At 36.5% G+C, this 20,868-nt stretch overlaps 1 protein-coding gene across 1 annotated transcript in view; it reads left to right on the top strand.

Annotated features, from left to right (window-relative positions):
- Nucleotides 1-20,868, top strand: part of LOC126979444 (cAMP-dependent protein kinase type II regulatory subunit) — a 57,806-nt gene that overhangs the window by 3,698 nt on the left and 33,240 nt on the right. The window contains exons 2-3 of the mRNA XM_050828753.1: nucleotides 11,794-11,984; nucleotides 13,951-14,088. Of these exons, the coding sequence (XP_050684710.1) occupies nucleotides 11,794-11,984; nucleotides 13,951-14,088 (329 nt within the window). The remainder of the gene's footprint in view (nucleotides 1-11,793; nucleotides 11,985-13,950; nucleotides 14,089-20,868) is intronic.

The following is a 20,868-nucleotide window of genomic DNA, read 5'->3' as shown; positions in this document are numbered from 1 at the left end:
CTCAAGGCTATCCCAGTATTGTTGATGTAGTGCTTTTATCGTTTGATTTAAGTGGTTCCTGAACCAACTATGTGGCAGAGGCAGGAAAGGCTCTGGTCCAAGCGGTTGGGTCTCAGAACCCCTTCTAGCTAGTTGGTCTGCTGCCTCGTTGCCCCTGACCCCACTGTGACCTTTAATCCACTGAAGTGTTAGGTTGTTGTTTTTACCAGCCACCATATTTAATGCTGAGTGGCATTCAAGTAATAGGCTGGAATTGATTATCTTACCTTGAAGGGATTGTAATACTGATTTGCTATCAAAGAGTATTCTAATGGAGATATCTTGAACCTCTCTGGCCAAGATAGCGTTGGCAGCTAGCAAAATCCCCATGCATTCAGCCTGGTATACAGTGTTAAGCTTACCCAAGGGCTCGGATATGCTGATATTTAGATCTTCCGAGAAGACTCCCGTACCTGTGCCTGAATATGTCTTCGAACCATCTGTGTAGAGGTCGAGCTCATAATGTGTAAGGACACTGTCGTTCCTTTCCTCGAGCTCTATTCTGTCAAAAATGAAAGTCCGCTCTATTTTATCACTAGCTCCTTCCACAAGTGGCATAGCTGACCATGCTTCTGAAAGTATGCTAAGATGTCTTACATTGTCAATTCTCTGTGTTTTCAGATGTTTTAATCTTAGCACAGCCATTGCCGCTTCTTGATATATAAATAAGTGTAGCGGAGGGATGCTCAGGGCTATTTCTAAGGCGGCGGTAGAAGTTGTTCTCAAGCATCCCGTCACCGCACAGCATGCCTTTGAAATTTTTGTAATTTGGCGATGCAAGTTGTAAATCTGGTCCTGGTCCACCACACTACACAGCCATAAGTGAGCTGCTGTGTAAAGCCATAAGGTGAGCTTTGGTTGGAGACCCCATCTCTTGCCAATCATCTTGCGGCATTGCCATAAGGTGATACTCGCGGAGTTGATTTTGTATTCAAGGTGGCTGCTCCAGTTCAGTTTGCTGTCTAGAATCACACCTAGGTATTTGACCTCTTTTGATAACTGAAGTCTTGTATTGAAGATAGTGGGCAGTCTGTGGTTCCCTACCAATCTTTTGTTAGAGAAGAGTACTACCTGTGTTTTCTGTGGGTTTACAGAGAGTTCATGGTCTTTACACCATTCCTCACATACCATGCTGGCATTATCGCTTGTGTTTAAAATGGTGATGTCATCGGCATACTCTATTGTGTAGAATATAATCTCTCTCTCATAATCTCCTCTATATCTATGAAGCAACCTAGACAGACTAATTTATTTTGTAAGGCATGTTCAATTTTTCTTACTACCTGGTGAAGAGCCGATTCTGTTGATCTGCCTTGGCAGTAGGCATGCTGATGCCTGTGTATGGGTGTGTTGCGTAACGCGTTATCTCTCAGGTGTATGTCGCATATTCTCTCTAAAGTCTTTAGGAGAAAAGACGACAGACTGATAGGTCTAAACGATTTAGGATTAGTGTAATTACTCTTACCTTGCTTGGGTATGAAGATGACCCTAACTTCCCGCCAGGCAAAGGGAGTGTATTTGAAGGCCAGACAGGCCTGATAGATATATGTCAGTATGTACATCAACTTATCTCTTCCCCACTGTAGCAGTGCAGGAAAGACGCCATCTGTGCCCGCTGACTTGAAAGGCTGGAAGCTGTCCACCGCCCATTTCACCTTGTTGTAGGTGACGATCTCATAGGCGGTTTGCCAGCAGTTTCTGTAACCAAGCTGTTAGGTATCGTCCAAATTGGTTCTTGTATTATTTTACAGTCTGGAAAGTGTGTTTCTAGCAGTACCGTGTTAGTCTCCTCCTGGCTCAGGGTCATTGTGCCATCGGCTTTCCTCAGATTTCCGACAACGCAAGGACCCTGTTTAGCCGGTACCTTCCTAATGCGTTTTGCTTGTGGAGTGGAATTAATGTCTTCACAGAATTTTCTCCATGAGTGAGACTTCCAAAATCTAATGCGTTTTTTATATAGACTATTGTTCTCCTTGTAGGCATCCCAGTCTACATCAGCGCCTGTATTCATTGCTCTATTGAAGGCTTTCCTTACTTTTGTTCGCAGCTTTTTAAGTTCTGTGCCCCACCAGCCCATGGATATGACCCCAGTAACCCCAACAATCGGTGTTACCAGAGGACAGGCTTAATGGAAGCAGTTTATTAAGGTGCTGTTTAAGTTACTTACCTGTTGATCAATTGTTTCTATGCTATCTAACCTAGTGGTAGGCGGCTGTTTTCCCAGCTCTAGTTCTACTAGAGATCTATAGAGCCTCTTGTCAGTCTTCCTCGGGTACCTTGTAGGTTGTTCGGGGTTACTGGTATTTTTTAAATCGTATCGAATCCACCTGTGATCAGAGCATGATGCCTCTGATGAGACATGCCAACCCGCTATTAGACCAGCAGCTCTGGGGGTTGCCAGTGTCAAGTCAATTATTGTTTTGCACCGCCTACCCACAAATGTGGGCTCGTTACCTTTGTTTAATATATCTAAATTAGTAGTAAATAGGAAATCAACTAGATCATTACCTCTAATTGTTCCTTGCTTCTATCCCCCATAGCGGATGATGGGCATTGGAGTCCGTTGACACAACAGTTCCCATCCATTATGTTCGCAGAATCTGACGAGTGTGTTGAGTCCTTCAGGTGGTACCGCATCCGCCTCATGCATGTAGGCTGATGCAATAACGATGTTGAGTTTTTTTATGTCTTGGTTGGAATTCAGCCTTATGGCACACAGATCTCTGGAACAGAAATCCACAAGAGGCTGTATATTTATATTCCCTTTAACGTAAATGCAGGCTCTCACCTCTTCGAAATTGTTTTGGAAGAGCTTACCACCAATATTGGAGAGTCCGCATACGTTGCCGTCCCTAATCCACGGCTCTTGGATCAGTGCAATGGCTGGTGTAGTAGATGCAACCTCCAACCATCTTCGAAGTTGAGCAGTAGCAGTAATGCTATGATGGAGGTTGCATCTTACCAGGGATATAAAGTTTGAAATTCGGGCGCCGTAGCTAGTGAAATTACTGGGCAAATGAGACTGAACATCTTATGTCTCAAGGTGACGAGCGCAATTGTAGTGCCACTCAGAATTTTTTAATTTTTCAAGAATCCTGAGCGGCCCTGCACTGTAATGGGCAGGGCGTATCAATTACCATCAGCTGAACGTCCTGCTCGCCTCGTCTCTTATTATCATAAAAAAAAATCACACGTCCCAATATAAGGCGTTAAGAATTGTAGGCATTCCGATAAGAATGACTTATCGGATATATTGGGACAGCGTCAGATTATTGACAGTAGAAGGTAGTAATTAATCTCTATCTGTAGATAGTATATTGGGAATGGCTGTAAAAGAATCTAACAAAGTGATAATGATGGCCATCTGAAAAACTTCTGTGTATCTAATTCTAAATTAATAATATAGTAAATATGTTGATTATACTGCCAACAGATGGCACTGTTCATATTTCATTATCCTTTTTTTAAGGAGAATCTATTATTTTAAATATGTCTGTTTTTCAACAATATCCTTTCAAGTGTCAAAGTGAATATGGTCCAGAATTGGGCAAGTGTGGAGCAGACAGTGTAGGACAGTGCATACTTGTTCACTTTATCACATCTCATCTTTTACCTTAGTTTGACAGATGTTTTTAAAGAATGAAAGCTCTCAGTGGCTCTTAAATTTAGTCAATTTAATCACCATGAAAATATGCACACTAAACAATACCAAAAATGCATTCTGTTGAGAAAAAAACAGGCCTTATACCACTAAATAACCAATCCTTTGTAAGCCACATACATTAAACTCTCACCCACTTGTCATTATTGAGTTTATTTTGTTGGCAATTTAGTGCCACATCTGGTTTATTCTGTTGTTATTTGATTAAAACATAATTTATTCATTTAAGTGCCTGTAACCCCAAGCTGGGGCAGAGGGCATCCACAGTGCATCTCCATAGTGATCGGTCCTGAGTATCTCTCTTGATTTGAACCCAGGTCTTTCCGTGTCTTTTGCGTCATCAACGACAGTCCACCGCCAGGTTTGGGATGAAGGGGTCGATGACCTTCGAAAACCCATCCATGATAACTTTACATACCACCTTGGAGGGTATTGATAGTAAAGTAATGCCTCTCCAGTTGTTGCGTTGTCTGAGGTCTCCCTTTTTTGGAATGGTGACAAGAAGACCTTTTCTTCGTCGTCGCCAGATGCGCTGGAGCAGGGGCGTCACCGCATTTGCGGCTGAAAACATGTCCGCCTTAAGCATTTCCGCGGTGATAAAATCAGCTCCTGGTTATTTCAGGGTGTTAACTAATGTAAACAAATTCATTCTTTGACCCGAAAGTAACAATGAAGACTCTAAAATACCCTTTATTCCTATAGAAAATTATAGTGATATATAGACTAAAACATTTTCTTTGTTTTGCAAAATTGTTACAATTATTAACACAGCATAAAATATGCTATCTCAAATAAATACAAACAATGTTTTATTCATTTACAAATCAAAACTTTTTCAACACTCAAACTGAACAAATTTTTGAATTGAATTGAAGTGGAGAGCTTAGTATAGATTAGGCTTTTTGCACAAATAATTGCTGTAAAATTTTAAGCAATACAATATTTTCGTATGATTACTATTAAATTACTGGCTGTCACTGTCAAGACCATCATCATTAAAGCCAAGAAAAACATGATTAAAGCTGTAAAATTTATGCATAAAATAAACGCATTTTTGGCACATAAAATGTGAGTGTTTATTGCAAAAGACATTATACTCACAGATTCGAGAGTATCAAAGACAAAATGTCTTTAAACATAAAGGAGTCGTTAACCCCACAACGAAACTCAAATACTTCGAAAGTGTTCAAAATTGTCAGGTCTGGGTTTCTCAAAATTGGCCCATGAGTGGTTGTTAGGATAGCAAGTTTTGATATGCGACTAGTTGGCAAGATTTCAGAGCGTCAATAAGATCTTCGAAAGTTTAGTTGTGTTGTCGAAGGAATTGAAGCGTATACTAAGGTATATTATTCTTATTATTTGCACCTACGTATCACAAAAACAATTCATAACTTTTTTTCAATAATATCAACAAAGTAAGTAATCCATGTTTCCATGACACATTTTTCGATATGACCGTCCATATGCGTATCTATACTAGCCAAAAAACAATAATACAACTTTTGGCGTCATTGCGTGTCTTACTTGAGTGTCGACTGTAGCCGTCCGGCACGTGGTCAGTGAATATGCATGGTTTGTTTTTGAGTCGAAATATGAGAAACATAGTCATTTTACATACTTGGGAGGCATTCTTATGATATAAACATTACATTTCTATAAATTCTTATGAGTATTGGGCAGCAAATACAAAAACTATTTATAAAATAGCAAACAAAAACTTTTGGTTAACCAACACTCAACACATTAAAATTTGTGTAAAGATGTATGAAATGAGTAACACTGAAAACCTCCAAAGCAACAACCACTTCACATAATAAAGTTTGCAACTGAACAGAATTCTTGAAGCAAACTTTAGACGTTATTTACTAACGATTTTGTAAGGACTTATGGGAAATTTTATGTTGCTTTCTTTATCATTTCAAAGCGATATTCTACAGATTGAAAGGATAGAAATTTTAAGTCATACACAAATTCGGTTTACACAACCCGCTTCTGATTGACTGTTCCACGGCAGGTAACACTTCGCCATTAATTTTTTCGGCGACACTTGAGGGTAGAATATCAAACATAGGCTGATGAAATGAAACCTTAAGGAAGTTATGCTACCCTGAAACACTTCTAATGTTACAAGCAGTACCAACTACTGTGTTAAACTTCCATTTACAACTGTGTAAAAAGCTCCATAAAGAACAGCAGCTTATACTATACTCACTTTTGGGAATTGATTAGTAACACAAGTCCAAGTTGATAAATTTATCTCCATTGTTATTATAATTCTAAAAAAAAATTTGTTTCATTAGTATTTTTACTGACATATTATACAGGGAATATTTTCCCTGTATATACCAAGGCTCTAAGGTTCGTTTGGTAGTATTAACAAAATTGTTAATTTATGCTGTGAATTTTGTATAACACAGTATATATGTGGCAGTGGCAGGATGTGTCCTGTTATCAGAAACTCTTCTCTTCATGTTATTGTAGTTTAAATTATTTAATATATTTATATATACTTAGGTATTTTTATACTCACCAATAAATGCTTGCACAAAACCTTTATTTATATTTACAGTGTGTGTAGATTGATGCATCTACTGTACTCAATAACTATTGTGTTTTTACTTATTAATTTACATTACTTTTTTTCAATTGCTCATTGAGAATTAGATGTTTGAGAATTTTTGTTGCATCACTTTACATTTAATATTTTTGTCAAATTATGAAGCTGTGAATGTTGATTTAAAAAATAGGCAGTGAGTTTCTTGCCACTTCTTCTCATTAAAGCTCAACCTTTTTCAAGGAGATGTAAAAGGAAAAAGAAAACTTTTGACATTCATAAGTGTCATTTCCTTGACCTACATGAATAAATGGATTTCGATATGATTTATTTATGAAATATCTCAAAGTCCACAATTCCCGAACTAAAGTGAATAGAAATCGATTTGCAGAGCTAGTGAATTGCCCATATTCGAGCCCTAATTAGATGTGTAACAATAACAATATTATTGGTAATAATTGTATGTTTGGAAAATATAAATTTTTATTCTTATAGTGTTACTAATTCTTATCATCAAAGCTTGGTTAGAGCTGATTTCAAACTAAAAGTGATGTTTTAAATAGTTTTACAAAGATTCACACATTTTTATGGCCCTAAGATGAATTATTCTTCCAACACATAAATCAATGGTAAAAATAGATTTTTTAAACATAGATAAGTATTTTGTTTACAGTAAAATGACCTAATTTCTTTGTTTGTTGCCATACTCTTTGAAGTTTTCTTGCTTAAATAGATCTAGTTTTTTACCATTCATATGTAGGTTCAGTGGATTAGTTCTGTGTAGAAGTTTTATTTTAAATACTGCTATATGGTGTACCATTTTTGCCGAACCGAAATAATAACATATGAAATGAATCTGTAACTGACCAAAATATATAAATTATTTACCTTAATATTAGCCTAACTTTTATATCTTACTTTCAATTCCTACGGATTTGGTCCAAATTAAATGACTATTTAAATAAAAAGAAAATTTTTCTCATAAAACTATTTAAATAGTTGCAATTACAATTAAGTGGTAAATGAACCTGTCTGACACTTCCTTTATCCTAAAAGGCTGGCAACAATAGTGATTCTGTAATTAATATTCCGTCACAACTTGCAAGATTGTTTGTGTGACAGTGATCACTTAACTTCAGATCACCTATACACTTGTTTGTCCTCCTCTTACAATTAAAATGATTAACACATTAAAAGCTTTTTATTAACATCAAATACTTGTCTGTAAAATAATCTATATTTCAAATCAACGCAAAAGATGTGACATGTACACCAAGTTTAGATTAAGGATTGGTCTCCTCTGCGATCCAACTAGATACCGCAGGAGGAGTCACAAAGTGGGTGTACTCGAGCCAGTCTCGAGCAATGTGTGACATTGACATGCCACATGTTCTGTTAAACTTTGCTAATAATTGAAACTAGTAAAACTTTGTAAAGGTAATACTATAAGATAATAGATAGACATTTGCAAGCAGACAAAACTGAATATTACTATGTCCAAAGTGTTGTATCGAAAACTCTGCCAAATAGACGCGTAGGCAGAGTTTTGCTTCAGACAATTTTTGAGCGTGATTGTGTGTAATAGTTGCTTATTGTATGTCAATGCTTTTAGGTTAAAAAAAATATTAAAAAATTACAAGTACATTCTACACACTACACACCATCACTCTACACACTACACACACATTAGGTAGGTTCGGTGGAAGCTAGAGGTTCCAGGTTCGAATCCCAGTAGGTGCAATCATTTATATGATGAATATGAATGTTTGTTGCTGAGTCATGGCTGTTTATGTAAGTATATTATATTAAATATATTGTTGTCTTGTACCCATAATAAAGGGTATGCCTAGTTTGGGGCAAGATAATTTATGTAAGACTGTGTCAGTATTATTATTATTATATAAAAAGTAAAATTGATACAGCATTGAAATGCTGTGAAACAGGTGCACATTGAAATATAAGTTGCTATGTTTCATGTAGAATTACTATTTTTAAAATCACACATGGTCTACATTGCAGTAACCATTTTGCAATGTTAGATAAAGGATTGGTCTCCCCTGCGCTCCAACTAGATACCGCACTACCTAAGAACAATAGCTTATTTATTGCAATAACTTTTAGATGCTTGTGTGTGTGGCATCTTGACACTCAATGGCATCTTTCAAATTTTGTATCCATACCTTTCGTTATTTTTACATTGAAGGTAATAAAATACAAAATACTTACTGATTCCAGTGTCTTTCTTATATCTTATAGTATTATTTGTACAAAGTTTTACTATGCAACCCTGCATTATATTTTCAATTATTAGCAAAGTTTAACAGAACATGTGACACCTCAACGTCACACATTGGTAAAGCCATGATGTAGTGCATTCAGGATCTATTGTTTAGTTTAGTTTTAAACTCAATGACGCAATAATTTCACTGTCCCGTGATATAAACATTTCCATTATTATCTATAATTTATTTCATGACACAACGTCCTCACTAAATCTGAAGAATCATGACATTTTAAGCCTGGCTTTAAGAGTAACATTATTAGTTGTTGGATTAAGATGTAGCCAATGTTACATCATGCAAATGTGTTTTATTATCGTCTGTGCAATGATTTTTCTCAACAAATTGTCGGTTTTAAGTTGGTAGTAAAGATGATTGAAAAATGCCGGTAGTGTGTAATTAATTTTTGGAATTATTCACAAGAAATAACATGATTAAAAATATAAAACAAAACATCTCGAAAAAAAGTGTGTGCGTCAGCTCCGACGCACGACTGGAGTTTACTCCTCAAGAACCTCTTCATTATCGAATCATTAATTATCATAACTGAAACTACAAAAATAGTTACTTACTAGAAAATAAAAATTAATAACTTTAAAAAAATTATAGATATTAAAATAATAAAATAATAGGTTAAAAATTGTCTATTTGTCGTGTAATGCGCTATATATACTCTCCATATCAAATTAAACATTTAATTATGTGCATAGCTCATATAAATTTGTATGACCTATATTGATAATTCAATATTAATAAATACAAAGCACACATGTTTATATATACAATATATGTTATATTAATGTATGAATTGTAACTTACTTAGTACCCACCAGCTTATCAGATTTTCCGGCACTATTATTTTCACCACTTTCTTCCATAATTTATAGAATTTTCACTTAACTTTATGAAAGTATAATAATAAGTAAATTTCAATAATCTAATATCTAAAATTCTCGTGTCACGATGTGCGATGTCCGAACTCCTCCGAAACGGCTCGAAGAATTCTCATGAAATTTTGAGTGCATATTGGGTAGGTCTGAGAATCGGACAACATCTATTTTTCATCCCCGTAAAAGTTAAGTTTTTGACATTTTTTTTTAAATTTGTTTGATTATGAGTCAGCATTAAAAAATACATATCTACAACTACAAATTTTCACCCATCTACGATCAACGGTTACTTTTGTATCGCGATTTTAATATCGGCAATACAATGTTTGCTAGGTCAGCTAGTATAATATAATAAAGCTTCAAAATACAAGAAAGTGAAAGGTGCGCGAGAAATGATGCGCACCAATAACGTTACTATTCCATTTGATGAGTAGGTTTTACTCTCCATATTTTTCTCCTACCGGGCGCCTTATATGAAAATTGATTCTTAAGGACTAAACTATATCCTATAAACTCCAACAATTCTTTTTATCGGTGCGAGACTGGATTCAGAGAGAATAACATGTAATTTGTTGAAGGAATTGAATTGCCTAATCAGAGGATATTTTTGGATATAAAAATGGTGTCCGAATATTATATTAGGACTGATTTAAAATAGTACCATTTCCATTTTATTTTTATATTTTGTCCTTATCTTTTTAATCAACACATATATGTATACACAAGTACCAGAAAAATGAACTACTTGAGTATAACATAATATAATAAAAGGGTGATTTAACAGTTGGCCAATTAGTATATCTCTAATGTAAACATGGTATTTGATGCGATATTTGTGACACTTATTTTTTTATGAAAACGAGACGAGCAGGACGTTCAGCTGATGGTAATTGATACAGCCTACCCATTACCATGCAGTGCCGCTCAGGATTCTTGAAAAACTCAAATAATCTGAGCGGCACTACAATTGCGCTCGAAAAAAATTGATCACTTTTCGATGTTACGTTTGATTTATGGTGATGTAGATAATTATTGCAAAACACGAACACCTGTATAATGGTCCCAGCAAAAAACGTTAAGTTTTAATTAAAAAGTTCAAGTTTCAGCAATGAAACATAAAAGAGCAAAGTCAATATTGTGTGCTTTTCTATTGAATGTATGACCTGTTGGTTGGTGGTCAATAAAGTATGGACATACTTTCTTGCAACATCATCATCATCATCAGGAATCACAGGAGAGTTCGGGGTATTTTTAACCGACTTCAAAAACGAGGAGGTTCTCAATTGGAATGGTGTTTTTGAAGTTATACTTCTTTAGGCGCGTTATTGGTTCCTAACATTTTCTGACGTTTGACGTCATTCTTTATTATTTTTTGTTTTCTTCGTCCATTATTAGGATAGGCAAAGGGTACAAGCCCATACAGCCGTATTCATTATCTAATAATTAATTGTCAAGGCCATCCTTGCAAGATTTTTACAAAATTGTTCTTTCTACAAACGTAGAATAGCACGAGGAATAAATCATTTTAATGATTTTTGCTTCGTTAGGCCCAAGAAGTATAACTTCTTGCGTGCGTACATAAGTACCTACACACACACTTTTGTTTATGTATGTACACCGATTACGCTGAGATTTATGAACAATTTACGTGATTCTTAGAATAGTTGCCATTTGGTCCCATAAAAATAATTATTCGTATAGTTTGGTCCAGTAGTTTTCATTTTATGAAATTTTTTTTATGAACATTCATGTTTACGTGGACGATGTAATTTTATTTTGTGTAAGGCTTTTTAAGACTTTTAATTTTAGTTGGATTTATATATTATTGACCCGGGTCCCGATAGGTGGGTCTTAGGCTACCTGTCATTCATAACTAATAAACGTTCTCCACGATGTTTCACTAACGGCCGTTTTCAATAACGTAACTCTAGTTACGGATACATTGCTGTCACCGTTTAATGACAAGATCTTATCTATCCATAGTTATGTCCAATGTAGTTATAGTCCAATGCTTTATAACCTTTTGAATAACCCTGACCTATTTTGTTTAGCACTGGTTTTTTTATTTATTTATTTTATGAACACGTTAAGATATTAGAATTCTTCATAACTTCAAGCTTCGATTAACACCAGGAACAAATTTAAACTTCATATCCATTCTAGTGGGTGGGTTTAGTATTTTATTTATGTTTTATCTTTTGTTGGAGAATATCTTTATATATATAATTCTTCTGTGGGTGTATGTCACTGAACTCTTCCTTAACGGTAGGATCCATTTTGATGTTTTTTTTAATGTTCTTGTGAATTCGAGTATGTCTTAGATTCACAATTCAGTCCACTGGAAAATAAAACATTTTCGATTCTCAACAGAACCACCAGTGGCCCGATTCAACAACCGCCGCAAGTCAGTGTTCGCGGAGACGTATGACCCTGAAGAAGATGACTCCGACGAAGGTGCTCCGGCGGTCTTCCCCAAGTCTGACGCCCAGCGCTCCAGGCTCGCGGAGGCAGTGCGCGGCATACTGCTGTTCCGCTCGCTTGACGCTCAGCAGATGCAACAGGTAAGCAAAATAAAAAAGCTTTTGAAAAAAATACTTAATTGAGCGACATCTACCACATCTACCACGGGGTGAGACCTGATTGGTGCCCTCGAACTCCAACATCTCCATATCCTCACCAACTGCATGAGTAAAGTTCCTCTAAAGTCCAGTTCCAAAAAAAAAAATTCAAAAAACCATGTACACTTTAAAAGGCCAGCATCGCTCCTGTGATTCCCCTGTTGTTGCGCCAGAATGTGGGCGGCGTGACCACTTAACATCAGGTGATCCGTACGCTTGTTTAATATTATATACATATACCTCGTCTGTTCGAGAACATTCCAGACTAATCCTTACATGTATCAATAGAGGCGTATTTTTTTTTGATTAGTAAATAGTTTATAAAGATTGGTTAGTAATATTACTGACTAATGCGAAAGAACGGACTAGTAAAAAAAGAAGGACTCCGCGCCGTGATTTTAGCAAGTGAAGCACCTTCATGCTAGTGTGTGTGCGGTTACGGGGTATACCAGATACACAATTTTTTCTCCCTTAAATAATCATATATCCACAAATACTTTTATAGTATTGGTTTTATACTTTTTCACAACGCACGACGGCATTTTTAAAATATTTTATTGCGACGCAAACTGATCTGTCACAGACGATGGCAAATCTCATAATGGCGGCCGATCTGCTTGTATTAGTGTAAGTGTATGCGTGGGGCTGTGTATTTACACGTTTACCGGCTTGTTTTGGTGCCTCACTGTTATGTAAGCTGACACGGTGTCCTTCTTATTTTACTCGTCCGTGTGCGAAGTGTAATAAGTTATTAGCGGAATAATACTGGTAGTTTCCTAACCCTATTGTACTGATACGTAACAGTATGTATCATTATTACTATCCGATGTTAGGTTACATGTTAACATTTAATTATATTTAAACTAAGATCTAAGATCAGACAGATATAATGCGCTCTCCTTTGTATTTTGCTCTACGAATCGTATGAGCTATGTGTTCTTTGAATTGGTATCATGTTGCATTTTATAGCCGCCTATTTATTAGTCAATCTCGTAATTCAATTACTTTGTTTTATGACACGATGTTTTATGGTCCCATTCATTTACATGCCATGCTTATGAGTTATTGCTATCGACGTGAATATATTTTGTTATTTATTACGTTAGCGACCAAGAAATCGAGACCAGAATTGAAGTGGCTCGGAGCAGTAGTAAAATGAAAAAAGTACTTTACAACCGCGGTCTTTAGATTTCATTGCGCACTCGTTTACTGCGCTGTTTCATCTGGCCTATACTTGTACTATATGACTATTAAAGAAGACCTCAGGAAACGTATAGAAGCTTTTGAAATGTGGGCATATAGACGTATAAGATCACGAATGTGGAAGTTCTGCGCCGCGTCAATCAATAACGCGAACTCATGCAAATCATCAAGATGAGGAAAGTCGCATATTTGGGGCACGTGCTTAGCCATAAAAGGTACGACCATCTTCAACTCATCATGATGGGAAATGTAGCCGGAAGAAGAAGAAGAGGCGTAGATCGCAGAAAATAGTCTTGGCTGCACAACATGCGCGAGCGGACAGGAATCGTTAGCTCTAAGCGGTAATACGACAAATGGGGTTGTTAAGTGGTAAACGCGCAAGTCTTCTGGGGGTTAAATTGGACAAGGTTCAATTCACCCCATTCCGTGACCTTCTCAAGAGAGGATTTGATAGAAGACACAAGTTTCTCCCCGCACTGGTCGACGATTTCCTCGGAGAGACTTGCATGGCCCGTGTATACGACATCACTAGTGCTGTCGTCTGCATATCAATGTATGTTGGAGGTATCTAATATACCATTGATACACATAAGAAACAGTGTAGGAGGTAGCTCACATACTCCAGCGTTCACGTGGTTCGGGTTTTTGTTTCATGGTTCTGTGTAGCGAGGAGCTGGCAATGTAATAATGGTGTTATCGGTTGCAGGTGCTGGACGCTATGTTCGAGAAGCGTGCCGCGGCCGGCGAGTACGTCATCCGTCAAGGAGACGACGGCGACAACTTCTACGTGATCGAGAACGGCGTGTTCGACGTGTTGGTCACCAGCGATGACGGCGTCGAGAAGGTGAATTACATTACATTTTAATATAAGTACAATCAGCGCTACAAGCAATTTATTTTTATGTGAATTATCTAGTTCGGCGGTATCGTCAGACCTGACTTGTATTCTCAGAGGCGTACATATCATATAGGCAATTCTCATTATGAATCTAAGTAAATATACAATTATTTAGCAATAAATATTAAATTAAATTTAGTTTTATTTGGTGCGGCTATTTTGTTACCAAACTTCTATTGAACACAAAATCATAAAAAAATTTCTTACTCTAGATACTAAATACCTGCGGTAAGCAATATTTACTTATTCCAAAGCTCATCTACGACTAGTTAGATCCACAGTGCCTACCTTACTACAAAACCAATGCACGCCCCTGCTTGTATTTCAAAACAACTCTTGTGTAGCGTAATACGGTGTGTCGGATCCATATACTAAGTATATGAATGATTTACCAGTGGGAGGCTCCTTTGCACAGGAAGCCGGCTAGATTATGGGTAGCACAACGGCGCCTATTTCTGCCGTGAACCAGTAATCTGCAAACATTACTGTGTTTCGGTCTGAAGGGCGCCGTATCTAGTGAAATTTCTCGGCAAATGAGACTCAACATCTTATGTCTCAAGGTGACGAGCGCAATTGTAGTGCCGTTCAGAATTTTTGGGTTTTTCGAGATTTCTAAACTGCACTGCATTGTAATAGGCAGAGCGTATCAATTACCATCAGCTGAACGTCCTGCTTGTCTCGTCCCTTATTATCATAAAAAAAATAGCTCTACAAGTAATTTATTTTTATGTGTATTATCTAGTGGGCAGTATCGTCTGGCCTGACTTGTATTTCAAAACAACTCTTGTGTAGCATAAATACGGTGTGTCAGATCCATATACAGTCAAAATCTGTTATAACGACATCGAAGGGACTACTCATATTGAGTCGTAAAAACCGATAGTTGTAACAACCGGTGACAGGTATTAATAGGAAAGATAATATGTATATTCATGTAGGAAATTAAACTGCATTTTGTTTACTTCAATACAAACAATATCATTTTTCCATCATTTTTGTATGCATAAAATCTGTAATTTTAGTTTGTTTGAAACACTTCTGTCGTGCATACACATTTTGTAATTCACGTTGGATTTTAATCAGCGTATCGTCACAATTTCCCTGCATGTGGAACTCTTCATTAAAAAGAACAATCTTTCGTAATACACTAACAGCATTGAGACCGTCAATCAAAGTTGGCACTGTAAATTGTTCTTCCGAGTCTTCCTGTTCATTTTCATTTTCCTCTTCAACTTCACGTACAATATCATCCTCCGTAACTGGTGCACAAATTGCAATAGACTGATCTACATCAATGAACTCGTCTGTTTCAGTAGTAGATAAAGCAGGTCGTAAATTTTGGGCTAATTGAGCCAAAGAAATATTGTCCTCTTCATCGTCGTCAATCACATCATCTGAGGTTCTTGTTATAAGACTTGTAAGATATTTAAAACCTGCATGCCCAAAGCAGTTATCTATAGTTTTTTGTGAAACTTTTTCGCATGCTTCGGATATCATCAAGATGGCATCAAGAACCGTAAAGCTGTTCTGATTATTACTGTCAATGCTTTGTATTAACTTTAACACTTGCAGTCTTCTATAATGAGATTTTAAACATCTTATTACACCTTGGTCCATAGGTTGCAGTACAGAAGTAACATTTGGTGGTAAGAACACGAGTTTAATACACTTCAGATTAGTAACAGCCGGATGAGCAGGACAATTATCAACTAAAAGAAGAACTTTCTTATTGTTTGCTTTTAATTCAGCGTCCCAGTTTCGTAACCATTTTTCAAAAATTTCCGATGTCATCCATGACTTCACATTGTTTTCATACGTTACCGGCAGTGAGCGTATGTTTTTAAAGCATCTTGGTTTCTTAGATTTTCCAATAACTAAAAGCTTCCTTTTACAGGATCCTGTCATATTTGCTGCAAGCATGATCGTTAGTCTCGTCTTGGACATTTTTCCTCCCGAACAATTCTCTCCTTTGAATTTTAAAGTCCTGTCTGGTGTCATATTGTAAAAAAGTCCGGTTTAGTCTGCGTTATAAATGTCTTCTGGACTGTAGCCTTCGCATAATGTAGGCCACTTTTGCGTAATCCATTCGTCTACAGCATCTTTATCCACACTGGCAGCTTCACCACTCATTTTCCCGCCGACAATGCCATGTCGAGCCCGGAAACGTTGAATCCAACTAGACGAGCAAACAAAATCTTCACCAAAACGTTGAGCAAAATCGTTTGCTTTTTGTTGAAGAATTGGTCCATTTATTGGCACATTATTTGTCCTTTGATATTTAAACCACTTTAACAAAGCATCCTCAATCTTCGTATGCCGCGTTGTTCTGGCTCGTTTCATTTTCAAAAAATTCTTGTCGTAAAGGATTTGAATTTTCTCCCTTTCTTTCCAAATGGTTGAAATTGTCGAGTGAGATACACCATATTCTTTTGCCAGGTCTTTGTTTGGAATTCCTTTCTCTAGCTTTGAAATAATATGCGATTTTTCTTCGATACTGATTTGTTTTCTTTTTTACGACATGTTACAATTTTCACAGTCAACTCAACAATAATGTTTTGGTGCGTCTTGTGTAAAGATAAGTAACAAACTGACTTAAGAGATAGGACGAAGCGGGCCTTAAGGCTACGGCATGCATGTGCTTTGTTTCTAAGAATTACAAAAGACCCTAAACTTTGTTTACTTTTACGATAATAGCCATTGACTATTATACTGTGCCAGATGTGTATACAGTTACCTATTCAAATTGTTTACAATACAGCTGAGCCGGTCGTTCTACAGATATAATTCTCCGAAAACATTAACCAAATGTGGTCGCTTAATGCGGTATGTCGTAGTAAACAATGTCGTAAAAACCAATGTTTTAGATAAGGCGGTCATATAACATTCAGCCAGGACCTTTGATTTTGGTAAATTTAACCGGTATGTGGTTCTAAACGATGTCGCCATAAACGGTTTTGACTGTATCTTTTTTTTTATGAAAATAAGGGACAAGACGAGCAGGAAGTTCAGCTGATAGTAATTGATACGCCCTACCCATTGCAATGCAGTGCCGCTCGGGATTCTTGAAAAACCCAAAAATTCTGAGCGGCACTACAATTGCGCAGTCACCTTCAGACATAAGATGTTAAGTCTCATTTGTCCAGTAATTTCACTAGCTACGGCGCCCTTCACACCGAAACACAGTAATGTTTACACATTCCTGCTTCACAGCAGAAGTAGACGTCGTTGTGGTACCCATAATTGAGCCGGCTTTCTGTGCAAAGGAGCTCCCACTGGTGAATAGTATATTTGCCTAGTATATACTTTGGCATAGACGACCCGGCAACCTGGCAATGCGCGACTAATAATTAATTACCTACTGTTAATATAAAAAATTATAAAAAAAAATTTGTGCTAATGTCAAGCGTGGCTGACTGTTTACGACTTGTCAACCAAAATAGGTTACAGTAACAATAGATTCGCTCACCTTTTCCATCTAGCTGCATCTCCGTAAGAGATATTCTTCTCTCTTGTATGCTTTTTTGTCTATACGGTAGTATATTGTCTGTGGTCGGAACTCGGAACACATTAAACTAATCACTTTTAAATCAGGTTGGAGCCTTTAAATGGGTCTTGTTAAAAGCAACTCGTACGAATAGCATATCTTCTATGGGCTATGTTTTTCTCGGTCGAGTCATTCTAAGAACGTTTTCAATAGTTCCATGTCTTCTATAATGGCCAATAGCATTAAAAACTTTCCTTACAGAACATTTCAAATTGTCGGCTATTCTCCTGTACATCAATTTTTGATCGAAATGCAAATTAACAGTTATTTGTCTAGTTGAAACGTCACAACTTTTATTTTTGCCCATTTTTTACAAAACTTATTGTGTACAAAATTCCAATTTGATGTTCAATTGCCGCCAAATCGGTAAAAAAAGCGATAAAAGAGGTTTTTTTCACTGACCTGTATAAATATACAAATAGACAGCAAATTTTTGTGCTTATTTGAAGCGCCACTCGCGAGTGTACAGAGAACTAACTACTAACTACTTTGACGTATAATGCAAATGGCTGCAAAGGATCGTACAATACTCTGAAGTATTTTCGCATTTTGAATTAATTTGTTTGCTGAGGTTGTCATCACTAGTTTTAGTACCGCACACTCTCGCTACGTGGCCAACAGCGCCAGATTGGCGAATATTAAACAGGCACAAAAGCACTTTGACAGCCGCCAATCCAGTGGTACATAGTAGAGGTCAGTGGTTTTTTTTGCCATGATTTCAAGAAGGGATCGAACCATGGATGTTTTTCTAAATTGTTTCTAATTAGCCGTCAAAGCGGTTGGTAACATAAAATACACCTATAAAGGCTTAAACTCTTTTTGTGATTAAAGTTACATGTACTTTGTTTTTTTTTTTTATATATTTTTTAGAGTATTTTAATTGAGCGGCTATATTCTTGCATGAATATTAATTATTGGATTTAGATATTTTTCACGAAATTTTCACGTTGATAATGGCTCCTCCTTTGTTTTTGCTTAGTGTTATTTCTGACCTACACGTAATATACTATACTAGCTGACCCGGCAAACTTTGTTTTGCCATATAAAGTATAATTCACGCGATAGTTTTATAAGTAATAAAATATTGCCTATATTATAGCATCATTTTGTTCTATTGTCAATAGTTTTTGCAGCGCTCGCAAAAATAGGTTTTTGATTTTACACCTTGTGTTACAAAATAGCAATTTTATTACGGATCCCTAATTTTGAATGGACTACCCAACACTGAAAGAATCATTCAAATCGGACCAGTAGTACCAGAGATTAGCGCGTTCAAACAAACAAACACTGCAGCTTTATAATATTAGTATAGATACTGTACATAGAACCACTGTAAAGAGTAAAAAACATTCTCAAGTATCTAATTTTACTGTAACAGTTTTTCTTTAGTCTGTATGGGTTCCATATCATATGGAGCCGAGACTTGTGATTTTAGTCGCTTTCACATTTCAAAAAAATTTACACCACATTTCACATAACAATAATTACTTATGTAATTTTGTAAATCATTTGTGCTCATAAAAATGAAGTCTAGAAAAGTTCTTGAAATAGAAAATTACTGTCATAACACACACAGTAGACTGTATTTATATTGTTATTTGTTAAGCTAACCGTACCCATTAGCAAGTAGCCTATTTGGTTCCATAACTTCATAAATCTATTGACATTATTATTCATGACACAAATGAGTATTGGCTCATTAAAGGAAAACATTAACGCAAGCCGAATGAATAACATCGTAAGGAGAAAAAAAGTTCCTTGGTAATAAAACCACGTTAGAAATCGGTCGCCATACGAGGTGACTTGTGAATAGGCTGTGTCGTAATAGCAGTTGTACCAGATTACTGGGGACCTAACAAGTACAGTCAACATCAAAAGTGTTCAGTAAAAATAGTCATTGATATTTTTTATGATGATTACTTAGCCCCTGGCGCAAATGGCGAGGGTTCACTGAGCAACTCATTTGAGTGTGATTTAAAGAGCGGGGTGATCATCTACCGACCTGTGAAACCTATGCTCGTCTTTTAATGGCTGAAATAAAAAAATACATTCCATCATTGCATCAGAGTCGATTTATCAATGAATCGCGAATTTGAATCGATAATAATATGCTAGATAATGTTTCTCCACGCCCCATGAGTGTATTTAATGCAATTCAAGTATTTTTCACGGGTTAGGAAAGAATAATGTTCCAATGCGGTCGTGAAATATATCTGACGGTTTACATCTAGTAATAGTATTGTATTTTCTCATACTTTTAGTGGCATAAAAATCTTATTTTATATATAACTAGCTGACCCGACAGACGTTGTTCTGTTCATAATAACCAGTGGGATGCTCCTTTGCACAGCACACGTGGTATCACAACGTGTGTCAAATGTGTAAGCCTTACTATGTTCCGGTCTGAAGGGCGCCGTAGCTAGTGAAATTACTGGGCAAATTAGACTTAACATCTTAAGGTAACGAGCGCAATTGTATTGCCGCTCAGAATGTTTGTGTTTTGGGCAGGGCGTATCAATTGCCTTATGTTTCCAGAGATACCGTGATGAATCAATATATGGGTGGAAATATATATCTCATATATATAGAGATTACTAGGAATCTAGCAAATGTCAAATTACACAAAGTGATCGACTGTACAAATCATTAAAGTTTTCCTAGCCTCTATACAAGTGCTTATAATGACAAACTCGGATAAAGGCTACTTGAATTCAACCTTGTTTTTATGTTACTTATTGACAAACGTGTTTGGAGCTAGAAGAGTATTATTGATAGTTGGAACACATTTCATGAAGAAACAAATACATTGATTCAGAAAATTACAAATTGTTTTATTCATATTTGGTTTACGTGGAATGCTTTTTTTATGAAAATAGGGACGAGCCGAACAGGACGTTCAGCTGATGGTAATTGATACGCCCTACCCATTACAATGCAGGATTCTTGAAAAATCTAAAAATTCTGAGCGGCACTACAATTGCGCTCGTCACCTTGAGACATAAGATGTTAAGTCTCATTTGCCCAGTATTATCACTAGCTACGGCGCCCTTCAGACCGAAACACAGTAATGTTTACACATTATATATATTGGTATATTGCTATGGGGCAACGCTGCCGATATTAATTCAATATTTGTGCTGCAGAAGAGGGCTATTCGCGCTATTTATTACCTAGGTCCTAAA

The sequence above is a fragment of the Leptidea sinapis genome, chromosome 3 (genome assembly GCF_905404315.1).
Source record: "Leptidea sinapis chromosome 3, ilLepSina1.1, whole genome shotgun sequence".
NCBI classification, from domain to species: Eukaryota; Metazoa; Arthropoda; class Insecta; order Lepidoptera; family Pieridae; genus Leptidea; species Leptidea sinapis.
This window is presented reverse-complemented; position numbering and strand designations above follow the sequence as displayed.